At 33.4% G+C, this 13,021-nt stretch overlaps 1 protein-coding gene across 2 annotated transcripts in view; it reads right to left on the bottom strand.

Moving 5' to 3' along the window:
* Eif3e (eukaryotic translation initiation factor 3 subunit E) overlaps positions 1-13,010 on the bottom strand; it is a 46,431-nt gene extending 33,421 nt beyond the window's left edge. Inside the window, exons 1-5 of one of the 2 annotated variants that reach the window (XM_015486375.2) lie at positions 12,827-13,010; positions 7,287-7,401; positions 5,604-5,721; positions 3,066-3,108; positions 1,968-2,072 (exon numbers count right to left, since the gene is read on the bottom strand). In XM_015486375.2, coding sequence (XP_015341861.1) covers positions 1,968-2,072; positions 3,066-3,108; positions 5,604-5,721; positions 7,287-7,401; positions 12,827-12,916 — 471 coding nt within the window. In that variant the 5' untranslated portion in view covers positions 12,917-13,010. The remainder of the gene's footprint in view (positions 1-1,967; positions 2,073-3,065; positions 3,109-5,603; positions 5,722-7,286; positions 7,402-12,826) is intronic. The other variant, XM_015486376.2, reaches the window with a different exon arrangement.
* Between the last annotated feature and the right edge of the window lie 11 nt (positions 13,011-13,021).

Genomic DNA, 13,021 nt, shown 5'->3' on the forward strand with positions numbered 1-13,021 from the left:
AGCACAAGATGATACAAAAATTTAAAAATGAGTTGCACCTAACTTGTAAGAACTAGTCAATCTCTATATATTCACTGCTCTTAAAGTCAAGACATTATTTACATTAATATGTTTTTTGTGTTCAGATCACAATATTCACCACTCTACCAAAATGATATTTGAGTTCCAGCACAAGATTTGTTGGAACAATGCAAAAACTTAAAATTAAGCCAGATTTTTTTAAGACACCATTTTTTTTATATTGCCATATTTTAAAAAGTAAACATAAAAATTCCCAAAATCTTAACTACCAATTGTGAAAATTTTCACACTAATTATAAAACCATACTACATAAACATAATGTTACTATTAAAATTAAAATATTACATATTCTGCAATAAAAGCTTTTTGTAGAAGTATAGTGAGTTTTTTAATCCCCAAAAGGTTCATGTGTACTACTCTGGCTCACCTCCATGTCATTACAGTTGGCTCTTCATACCAACCTGCTTTCAAGGGTGGATATGCTAGAAGAGTTTCAATATCTGGATTTCCAGAAGTTACCTTAAGTTTCCATGTCTTAGCAAAATGGCACATTCACTCACTGACCAGCAACAATAAATTTACTGTGCTGGAACTCTAACATGACACTAAATCTTCATTCTCAAAATTCAATCCCAGCATTAACAAATGATATGAATAACCAACTCTTTTCATGTACCTGTAATCATACCAGGCTTCTGATTTTACAATCCTGGTTTAAGCTGTTTACATTTTCAAAGTAATCAACTTTTGCTCTCCTAAAACCCTGGTAATATTCAAAGTAAACCTGATGGAATTTTCTGATAAATCACCACAAGTTTAGCATCACTGATTACCTTCAATGCACTTGCAGGCTAACCACAGCTAATCTGCAAATGAACAATCAAATTGTACATGGAAAGAAAAGAAAAATAATTTGTTTTAAATCAAAGTTGGGAATACACAGAACAACTTTATGTTTCGAGGGAAGGATAGTGGATAACTTTAAAAACGATGTTTTTCTGCAAAATCTCAACATAGGAATTGTATGAATCAATAACACCAATCTGTTCCCTTCCCCACAAAAAGGGAAAATTAAATTTTATAGAAAACAATCAAAGGTAGAAGCTATAAGTCTTTTCTTTGTGAGTCTTTTCCAACTTCCAGGATTATGGAGAGAAATCACAGGCTTTTAGGTACTTGCTTACTAACTGAAAGTAAGTAACAAATTGTAATTTCTCAAATGTGAGGCTACATAAAGCCATTTCGGTTATACTAGAAGGCATTTATTAATACAATTAGCTAAACAGAAGACAGAATGAAGAAAGTCTATCTGAAGGCCTGATTTTTAACTGGCTTTACACAACTCTCCTTCCCTAACAAAAGCACTGAATCTAGGCTAGGAATTCATTAAACAGACTTCTTTGTAACAAGAAGGGTACTTTATGGTTAACAGTATTATTTAAACTTATCTATATCTCACATAATGGTGAAACCATTAATCATTGCATTCTAACAGTTGAAGGCATAGCTAAATAGAAAAAGTTACTATTAAAGCATAAAATCTTTTAAAAATACCATTAGATTTCCACAGATGTTTAAAATGTTTTAGAACTAAATATTTAATTAAAATTAAGAATTATGAATTTATTAAATAATAAACACCTAGGTTATGCCACTTACTAATATTATAATAAATCTATTACACCACAGAATTCCACTAATGCTAAAATTCACATAGCAACAAATCAGTAGTTCCTGCTTTTGGATTTCAAGGACAAGTTAATACTCCAAATTTTGAGGTCCTAATGTAAAGTTTCCTTTTTTTTTTTTTGCTGTGAAAGGTTCATTTCCTCCCTTCTTTGCCAAGGACTGTTGAAAATGTGGACAGAAGGAAATCTATACACGTTTTGAGGAACCAAGAAAATTCTATAAAATAGAGGACACAGAAATAAAATAAAATACTTACCAATACTCTAAAAAAGTAAAGATACTCTGCTGCTCCTGAGTAATTTCCACATTCATACTGGAATTTTGCGTACCTGTAGAGTGTATCTAAATATTCCTGCCTAAACTAGGGGGGAAAAAAAAAAAGTAGTTCTATTTGTTAATGAGATTTAAAATTCGATTCTATAAAATGTGTAGAATAAACCTCAGTTAACTAAAAACTAGCCTCCAAACCAAACCAACTTTTTGAATAATGTAAACAAAGTGGAACTGAAATGTAAAAGAACTATAAAATGGAAAATACACAAATCCACTCAAATATGTTGTATGGACGTCAGAAAGAGTATTCTGCTCCAGTGCTTTCTTTGTTATAGTTATATAACTATTATAATTATAAAATATTATAAAAATGAGAGGTGAAACTTGAATGCAAGGAGCTAGGGTTGTGGCTCAGTGGTCAAGTGCTTGCCTAGCAGTGTTAGGCACTGGGTTTGATCCTCAGCACCACATAAAAATAAATAAATAAACAAACGAATAAATAAAGGAAATGTGTCCAAACAACTAAACAAATTTAAAAAAACCTTTTTTTTTTTTAATGCAAGGTAAAGATTATATGCAAAGCATCACACTTTGAGTTAATACAGGAGAAATGAGATTAAGAAATGGCTAGAAAAGGTTATAACATTTTTTTACTTGTGAATTTGAGAACTTAAGAAGACTCTGATGTCAAGAACCCACAGAATTGCTTAATTCTACTACTTAAAGCATTTCTAATTCATATCTAGTTCTGTTTTCACTTACTTGTGAATCCACAAAAAAGGCACCCTGTGCCCTGTAATTCTTAGCCTGCAATTGGTACTAACAAATACTATAATATGATAATTCTGGAGTAAATTAATCAAAACTTTAAGAATCTGTTATCTAAAAGTAATTATAAATATATATTTTCCTATCAATACTACTTTTGAAAAACTAAATTTTCAAAAATATAACTGATATATTTAATATGTAAATCTGGAAATTATGAGTAAGCCAAGATTTGAACCTATCTGCACAGCACTTGTATTTAATTAGCCTTATTAGATCATGAATACTTTGAAACATTTTTAAAAACACTTACCCCATGCTTGTCTGCCAGGTAGTCAAATAGCATCCGACCATCCCTTAATAATAAAAAGCAAAAATTATTGTAATTAACACCACAGAATACAAGCATATCCAACTTCTAAGTTATTACCTACACAAAGTTAATTTAAATATCTTAATATGAGAATTACAAACTTAAAAAATTCACTTTCAGATTCCTTTAGCTCTAATTTAAAAATTATAAATGCCGATATACCACATCTAAAGTAAGGTCCTTAAGACATTTTAAATAAAACCAGAATATATATGTTTTTATAGTGGTTTACCTAGGTAGTAATCTACAAAGAATGATATTTGCTCTCTGAGATTACAATTTTGATGGGTAATACAGTCTTATAAAAGAGGGGCTCAAAAAATGTGCTACGTAAAATAGCAAGAATTAATCCTATATATAAATGTTATCTCCCTCCTCAATCTGATATTTTTCAGAGGAACAGTGATTTGGCAAGTTTCCAAGATTAATAAATCAGGTCAAATTTATAATGCCTATGTCACATATCCTATATAATCATTATTTAAAACAAACTGCCAAATAACCCAATTTAACTTAAATCAACTTTGCATTAATTTGAGATGCTAACAAATTGGTAAAAAAAAAAGTTAATGAAAAAGATATCAAGGGACAATGAACAACAGGCATAAATGCCTTTTTTATGTTCATTTTTAAAAATTAAAAAGCTGCAGGGCAGGGGGGGGATACTCTACCACTAAGCTACATTCCTAGTCCCTTTTATTTCTGAGACATGTTCTTTCTAAGTAGCCTAGGCTGGCCTCAAATTTGCAAACCTCCTACTTCAGCTTCGTGAGCTGCTGGGATTATAGGTGTAACCCAGTTAAAAAATCTGAGAGTCTAATTTTATTTCAAGATTTAATAAGGAAGGAAGATGTCATCATTAAAATTAATAAGGGTATATTATAATAGTGAATATGAAGTTTGCATGAAATTTTAACATAATAGGATTTTAAGAAAACATTTCTGTGGATCATAGTAAATAACTATGTTATCAAACTCCTTATGCCACTCAGGTATATAATCCCTGACTTACAGCTGACTTAGTATTTCTGAGAAAGTATGAAAAATAAAAGTTTATTCCTTTGAAAGATTCTACTCCTTTGAAAATAGATAGTTTATAAGTTTATTCATATTGCACATGTTAACACTTGATTATTCATCTCCCATTTTTTTCCTATTAAGCTACAAGGAAGTATTTTCCTAATATTTGGTGAACACATCTTATGTCCATCTTATTCATTTCCTAATACCATTACTTCCCAGCCTTTAAATGACTAAAGCATCCTAAATATTCTAATATACTCCAACACCTGGATTATTTTAGGCATTCCTTTGTAAGCAATTATATGTGGCTTGACAGTCTATAATTACTAATTTATTTCAAGAATATACAAGTAATTTAGTTATACTATATCTTTATAAGAAAGTTTTATCAGTGTATGTGAGTATAATATGCCATAGTATAGTATACTACAGCATGACATAGTAATTATAACAGTATTTGCTTGTTTTCTAAAAATATGTAATTAACATATCCTCAAATCACAAATAAAAACGTGGAGCTAGTCTCTAAATATCTGGTTTGAACACATATTATACAAACTAAAGCTGCAACATGTCAACACCTTTAGGAATATATTGATAGCTAAGACTTTCACAATGATATTATTTAATTTTAATAATTTTATTTTAAAATATTTCTAAAATCCAAAAGGCTTCAATTAGTGGTATGTCTTAAATCAAACTAAGGCAACATTACTTTCTTTGGAAACCAAACAATAACTCTATTTTTAGCTAAAGGGAAGTTAGTAATAAAATAATCTTATCAGCTCCACACCACCTTCCTTGAGCTGAGCATTGAGAGTAGACAGATATGAAAGAATGTAGCAAGTGATAAAATGAGTTCAGGTTTCTCTTCCACTAGGCAACCTATGTGCTTCATGAATTGCCCAGACAGGAGTTTTGTGGTTTTTTTTTTTCCCGGATGGATCTTTACTTATTTATATGTGGTGCTAAGAATCGAACTCAATACCTCACATATGCTAGGCAAGGGTTCTACCATTGAACCACAACCCCAGCCCTGAGATAGAGGGTTTTTTAAGCAACATTTTGGTTGGGTAATTCTTTGTTAGGGAAAGAGGGTTATAGTCCTATGCTCTATAAAATGTTTAGCAGCATTCCTGGTCTCTACTTGCTTGGTGCTAGTACCATCTCTCCAGTTTTGAAAACCAAAAATGTTTCCAAATAGTACCAAATGTTGCCTGAAAAGGAGGAGAAGGGATATTTGGTTACAGCATAATCAGGTGTGAATAACTGGTTAAAAAAACATTTATTAATAAGAAATACTGCACCCTGAAAAATAAAAATTAATGAAAATAAACAGATGAAGCAATCATTTACATCATGAACTTTTACTATGGAATACTAAATAAAGTTTGATTTAAAATCTGTATGCATCCACACAAAAGATCACTTTTAGAATTTATACTAAGAGATTACCTGGTTGACTGCATTTGCCTTGTAGTTTCTGGATCTTCAAACATCTTCACAATTGGTTCTGTTTCTGCCTGAAGCTGCTTCAACTGTGCAACAACTGTGGTTCTTTTTTCTCTCAAAGCTAATTAAAAATGCAAAACAGTAAAGTTACGGAGTGTTAAATTACACTGCTCACCCTGAGAATGCCTAAAATATTGTCAATTTACTTAAGCTATGCACATATTTATTTACACCAGATATAGTCACATGCTGGAGACCACAGTACTTCCCAGATTCACAATTTCTTTTTTTCTAACTCAGTAAAGGCACATAAAAGAAGGAAACCTCTTCCTCAGGAGATTTCAAGTTCAAGGCCAGCCTCAGCTCCTTTGCCAGGCTCTAAGTAAAAAGTGAGACCCTGTCTCAAATTAAACAAGAAAAAGGACTGGGGATTTAATAAGTAAAGTGCTCCTGGGTTAAATCTCCAATACCAATAAAAAAAGAAAGAAAAACAGTTTACTGTTTACAGCACAAACTAAATTTAAATAGCTAATATCATTGCAAGAAACTATATATAAATGAAAAAATGATTATTTGATTGTAATAACTTCTGCATTATACATTACAAAGTATACTATTCTACTATAGAACAGTGCTTCTTTATACACAGAAGGGGATCTATGAACAAATTTTAAGAAATGTCAATCTAAACAAAGTAAACTGTACCTCTCTACTGACAGAATTTAAATGCTATTGTACATAGAAAATGCTGCAGTATTTCCCAAACTTACAGGACCACTTTTTGAAAGAAACACCTATTACACAGAAAACAAGAGTTTAGAAACCACTATCCCAGTAGACCTCCAACATGAGTATTGGGCCTCATCCATGAATCAAATGTATGAAATATGATATGTCAAGAGCTATGTAATGTTTTGAACAACTAATAAAAAAAATTTCTAATTAAGTAGGTCTGGGGTGTGGTCCCAAATTTCTAGTTTTAAGAAATTCTCTCAGGTGAACCGATAATGCTGGTCCTTGATGACCATACTTGGAAAATACAGGCTATATCAGATGTCTCAAGATTAAAAACAAACAAAAAGCTAACTGAAAAAGTTAGCAAACAAACAAAATTGCAACATTTTCAGATAACCCTAAGGAAATAATGTGATCCATAGACACAACTTTGATAATATATAATATGAAGTGAAGGTATTTGATGACCAATTTCACATCTTTTTTCTTTTTTGGTATCAGAGATTAATCTCCTGGCACTTTACCAGGAGCCACATCCTTAGGCCTCCCCCACTTTTTGATACCAGGGAACTGAACTCAGGGGCACTCAACCACAGAGCGACAACCCAGCCCTATTTTGTGTTTTACTTAGAGACAGGGTCTCACTGAGTTGCTTAGGGCCTTGTTAAGTTGCTGAGGCTGGCTTTGAACTAATGATCCTTCTGCCTTAGCTTCTGGAGCCACTGGGATTAGAGGCCTGCACCACCAAACCCAGCCTAGTTTTTTTTCACATCTCCCAGAAAGAAAAATAACACATTTCAGAAGCCCTGTAACCTTTACATTACCTTTCACCCAGAGAACTTTAAAATCACTCAATTATTTTTGGCTAAAGCTCTTATAAATCACAAAATTACTGAGAATGTACACATTCTCAGTCACAAAGTAAGTTTCAGTTTTAGTAACAAAACTCACCATGAGGAATATCATCAGAATAAAGGTTTTTGTACACATCCATAGCAAAGTCTACCATGTTGGTGTCACTAAGTAGATCCAATTTCCCTTGTAGTAATTCTTTTTCATTATATATCTGCAAGAGAAAATTACTTTCCAATGAATACATTTAAGTTCCCCAAATAAACTGATAATATCAAGATAAGCTTACCTAGAAACATATTTCATGATACCTTTTATAAAATATTATAACTATTAATTCATCTTCTAACAAGAAAAGCAACCAATATTTCATGATACCTTTTATAAAATATTATAACTATTAATTCATCTTCTAACAAGAAAAGCAACCAATACAGAAAGCATCCTACCTATAGAGACATATCTTGCTTACTTGGAGGTAAAAAAAGCCATTCTTTTTTCTATCAAGTAACCTTTTGTCCTTTCTAGACAAGGCTAAAAACCCATACCATTTCCCCTGCAAAGCACAAAGAATTGTCTCCTATCCATATCCAGTTAATTAAGAATAAGCTCTTAAGTTTGTCACCTTCTTGGTACCCCTCACATCCACATGATGCCTACCCATCTCTCCTTAATCTTAATGTGGCCTCTCTTTTACCTCCACATATTTTCTCTCATTAAATAGTAACAATCTTTTATAGTGCTTCCCCAAATGAAACTAGCACCATTTTGTAAGTCAACAATGTCATACTACGTTTTTAGTTTGCAAAAAGTCTTGGAAGATAACATACTCTGTAGTATAGGAACTAAATAGATACATACACAAACCTACATAAACAAGTAGTACATTAAGCAATATGCAAGTAAATCATAATATTTAGGAGGAGAGAGGCTTCAGCAAAAGAAGATTTCTGTACTGAATTTAATTTTACCAAGAAAAGAAAAATTCAAAAAGATACTGAAATATTTCACTGTCCACAAGAAGGTGGTCAAATGGTATGACCACAGCTCAAACAGCTCTGAGTTCAAAACTGAACCTTCAAAACATAAAATTCACACAAAAGAGTAGATAATTCAACTGAAAAGGCTAAAAGATTGAAATAGTCACTTCACAAAAGAGGATAACCAAATGACCAGTAGGTGTATAAAAATGTTCTCAAACTCATTAATTATAAAAGAAATGGATATTCAAACCAAAATAAAAATCAGAAAAACTGCAGTTAATGTAGACATAGACTAACTGGAATATTCATACTCTGCCAGCACGAGCACAACCACTTTGGAAGACTGTTTTTATCTCATAAAGTTTTTACCTCATATCTCATTTATCTCATACTTTGTGACTCAACTACTCTGCTCCTAGGGACCCAAAAGGGTGTGTATATTTAAAATGCATTTCTAAAAATATTTACAGCAGCCCTATTTACAAAAGGTGAGTCTATCAATGTCAGAATGAGTACACAGACTGGTGTATTAGTACAATGAATTAACATTCATCATTGAAAATCCTGACTGACAGAAGTTTCACACGCTTAAGTGATAAAAGCCATACAAACCAGCACATGGTGGCAAGTGCTAATTCCAAACCAGAAAAAAACTGATCTATCATCAGAATAGGGATTACAGTTGGTAGGTGTGAGTAACAGACTAAGATCAGAAGGCAAAGTTAGGATGTTTTGCAATGTTTGACCCAATGATGGTGGTAAGACAAATGTGTTCCTTGTTCACTTGTTTAAATCTACACCTGCACAGATCAACTTCTCTCAATTCTATCACATAGGTCTATTTATTCTGTAAAGGGCAGAAAGAATATTTTAGATTGTGAGTCAAGAAGTAAAAATTGAGGACATTATGTAATTATAAGTAAAAAGCAGATCTCCATAATTTCTTTTTTCTTTCCACATTTATTTTTGGTGCATCAGAGTTGCACATAATAATGACATTTGTTGTTATATATTTGTATATGTGCAGAATAATAGAGGTCTAATGAGAATGAAATTTTTTTGAAGAAATACTTGATTTAACTGGCATATAAAATTATATGCAAATATAATTGAAAATGTTTGCAAATGTTCATCCACTACAAAACATTCTTATTCAGCTATAAATAAAAAATAAAATAAAATAATATCATCGGCAGGAAAATGGATGGAACCTGAGAACATTATTTTTAGTAAAATTGGCCAAACTCAGAATGTCAAGGGTCGTGTCTTCTCTCATATGTGGAAACTAAGAAGAAAAAGGGAAAGAATGGTGGTGGTGGGGAATCTCATGAAAATCAAAGGAAGATCAGTAGAAGAGAGAAAAGAGATCAGGGGATAGGAGGAGAGAAGGAAGAGGGGAAAGTGCTACGGAATGATATTGGCGAGATTATATTGTGTTCATATATGAACATGTAACAACAAATCCCACCATTATATACAACTATAATGTACCAATAAAAATAATAATAATTTTAGCTTGCAGATCACACAAAAATAACAGGCAGAGGCCTGTAATTTGGTTCCTAGGATATGGTTTGCTGATCCCTAATTCCCTAGTCTATCAACTTCTTGTAAAACAACAACTTCTTAATAGATTTAAGAACCTTGCTTTTTTTTTTTTATTTTTGTCATCTCTTCCAACATCCATAATGAGAATTCTTTGAAAACTCAAGTCTTAAAGTTTCTTTATCCCACAAATTGTGACAACATCCATCTAGTTCCTCATCCCTAAGAATTCCAACTTAAACTCATCACCATTACCATCAAAACACTTTGGTGCCCCCAAAGTGTTTAAAAAAAAAAAAAAGCATTTCCTCCTCCTCCTTTTTTTTTTCAGAGCGGGGGCAGGATGGGGATTGAACCCAGGGGAGCTTTACCACTGGGCTACATCCCCACCCCTTTTCATTTTAAGACAGGATCTCCCTAAGATGTGTAAGGCCTAAGTTACTAAGGTTGATATTGAACTTGAGATCTTCCTGCATCAGCCTTCTTCGCTACTCAGATTACATGTCTGCACAACGATGCCTATACTGTTTCCAGCTTTTGTGTACCTCTTTTTGGTGTCTGTCACTTTCAACCTTGGTTTGGATATCACTTTTAGCTCTTTCAAAGATTTTCTTTTTAGCACTATTATTGATTTCTTCTTTTTCTCTAATCATGTACAATTTTAATGTCAACATCTAGATCTGAAAAATTCATATATTTTCTAGGTTGTGGCTAAGGTCAAATAAATAATGTTTCAAACCTAAGCAATAATGTTATTCAATCACATTTTGTGCTTTTCTCTGATCAGTAACTCTTAATTAATCTCCAGATAATATTTATCTACAAGCCTATCCCCAAATACTTCTCTATTACTCTTAAAACCTTCCCCAGCTACTCCCACTATGACAATGACCATCATTAGTTCTATAATGTGTGATTTTTGATGTCAGTTGAGGATCCCTATACTTGTCTTCAGTCAGTTTCCTTGATCACCATTTCTAGTCTTTTCCTCTGTACTCAAAACCCTAATTCCCTGTCTCCCCTTATAGTATGGCCTAGTATCCTAAGGGAAAATATTCAGGAATACTTACTCTACCTCCAAAGTATTAAATGCTTTATATGCATTACCTCAAGTAATTTTTCTAACAATCCCATATCAACATTTTATTCATGAGAAAAGGCTTAGTGAAAAAGGGAAAGAACCTGCTTTGAAGGGCACAGAGATATTAAATCATAGAGTTAGGATCCTAACCCAGGTCCAAATTCAGTACACAGAGACCCACACACTGCACCACTTATCCTTCCACTTCAGGAGAATAAAAAAGTGAGACATAAAGATGTATTATTTAACTATTTATTAAACAGCCATTAAAAGCCAGACAATTTCATGTGCTGAGAACACAGCAGGGAATGAAATAAAGCTCCTGCTCTCTTGGAGCTTATGTTATCCAACACACCACAAATATTAGCAAATTATTTTCCTTAGTGCAATCGTGATCACTGACTCTACCCTAACTATCTAGACTTCAAGACTCAAAAGCCCCTCAAAAGTGGTTTCTGCCTACTAAAGGTAACAGAACCTCAATTTTGACAGCCCCTTTGCCAAAACTTGATCAACATTACTTTTGCATTATATTATATAATTATGTTTTGTATTACTTTTGCATTATATTATAAACATACAACTTTATAGCACAGGTTAAGTTCTTTAATGGTGAGATGCCTGGCTCTAATCTTAAATTTCTCACAATTCCATGCCCCAATACTTAGTAACTGCTAAATAATCTATCTAGTCTTCCTCTTCATATATAAGAACCAACATTCTCTCCAGGGAGGAAGGTATTGGGTATAGATATGTTTCACTGTAGGACCTGACTCTATTAAAATTTATATGTACATTCCTCCCTTTCTTCTGTCTTGAAAAAATGAAAGTGTAAAGAACACAAAAAATATGAAGTTCAACTACTTTAGAACACTTCTACATGTAGTTGGTAAAGGATCTCAAAATATGGCCCATTTCTCCCCCTTGATCTTTGGTAAATTATCCTTATCTATCAAACAAAGGGAACAAGGCAACAAACTCAACATTTTATTCAAGCTCTAATATGCAAGCATAAAAAGAAAGTGAAGGGAAAAATACATCCTTAAAGTTTTATATGGCAAAACATTTTTTGGACATTTGCTGAAAATGAACTTTGCTGTTTCTGAACATCAACAATCTTAATAGTTGTCTGTGTTTAGAAAAGGTTTATATAAATACCTTTTTAGTGAACCAGAATTATCTGGAAGCTTCGAGAAATTTATTGATTATGAAATAGCACCAATTTCCCAATAAACATAATTTTAACTAAGCTTAATATTTCTTTTAAACCAATCTTTCTTTTCAGTCCAGTAAAACTTTTAGGATGGAATCATGCTTTAAGATTATGTTCTGTAGCTACACATTTATTCAAGGTATCTCAAGGAGTTAAAGAAAGGTTAACAACCCATTCAAATTACTTGTAATCCATACACTTATACACTGGAAAACAATCTTTAAGTTAAAATTTGTGGTTTTGTGGAGTTTTAAAAAGTTTTTGGTCCCCGTCCGAATCTGACAACATCTGTTACGCTTCCAGGAAGTGACTACTTCAAAGATCAAGAAACAACGCAAAGAACTCACAATTTAAGTGCTAGGTATTTAAGTGTACGAAGGATTCGATATGCAATAATTCAAATCCAAACGCACGGTTCCTACAGTTCTCCAAAGAAAAACCAAAACTTCTAACAATACTGCAATTTGCTTTTAGGAGCCAGCCTGAAGCTCCAGCGTTACTACAGCAAGGCCAGGGAAACAACTTCCGAGAGACCTGACGCGAACGACCCCGGGCCCGCATCTCAAAAAGTGATGCAAAGACCTTTCTTCCCAGAATTCTACACAGTCATCTCACTCCTTCCTACCGCCAAACTTCCCGGAGCTCGTCAACTGGGACCAAGCTAAACGACTAGGAGTGGGTCCTTACTCTCCGGATGGGGGCCTAAGGGGCCGCCGCCTCACACGTGTATCAGGCCTAGGGCTACAGCCGCCGTCTTAGGGCCGTACCCGGCACCTCGCCCGCTCCCACACCTTCCTCGCGCCCACAGTCGTCTCACCTCCTTCACGGAGAGAAACTCAAGGAGCGGAAAGACCAGATGACGATCCAAAAAGTGGGCGATACGAGTAGTCAGGTCGTACTCCGCCATCTTGCCAAAGAAAAGGGGAGTGTGGTTCACTAAAACTTTATTGATAGAGCCCACAAACGAACAGACAGACGCCTACTGCGCATGTGCGCTGCTTAAACTCGATTA

Source organism: Marmota marmota, unplaced genomic scaffold, assembly GCF_001458135.2.
Source record: "Marmota marmota marmota unplaced genomic scaffold, marMar, whole genome shotgun sequence".
NCBI lineage: Eukaryota > Metazoa > Chordata > Mammalia > Rodentia > Sciuridae > Marmota > Marmota marmota.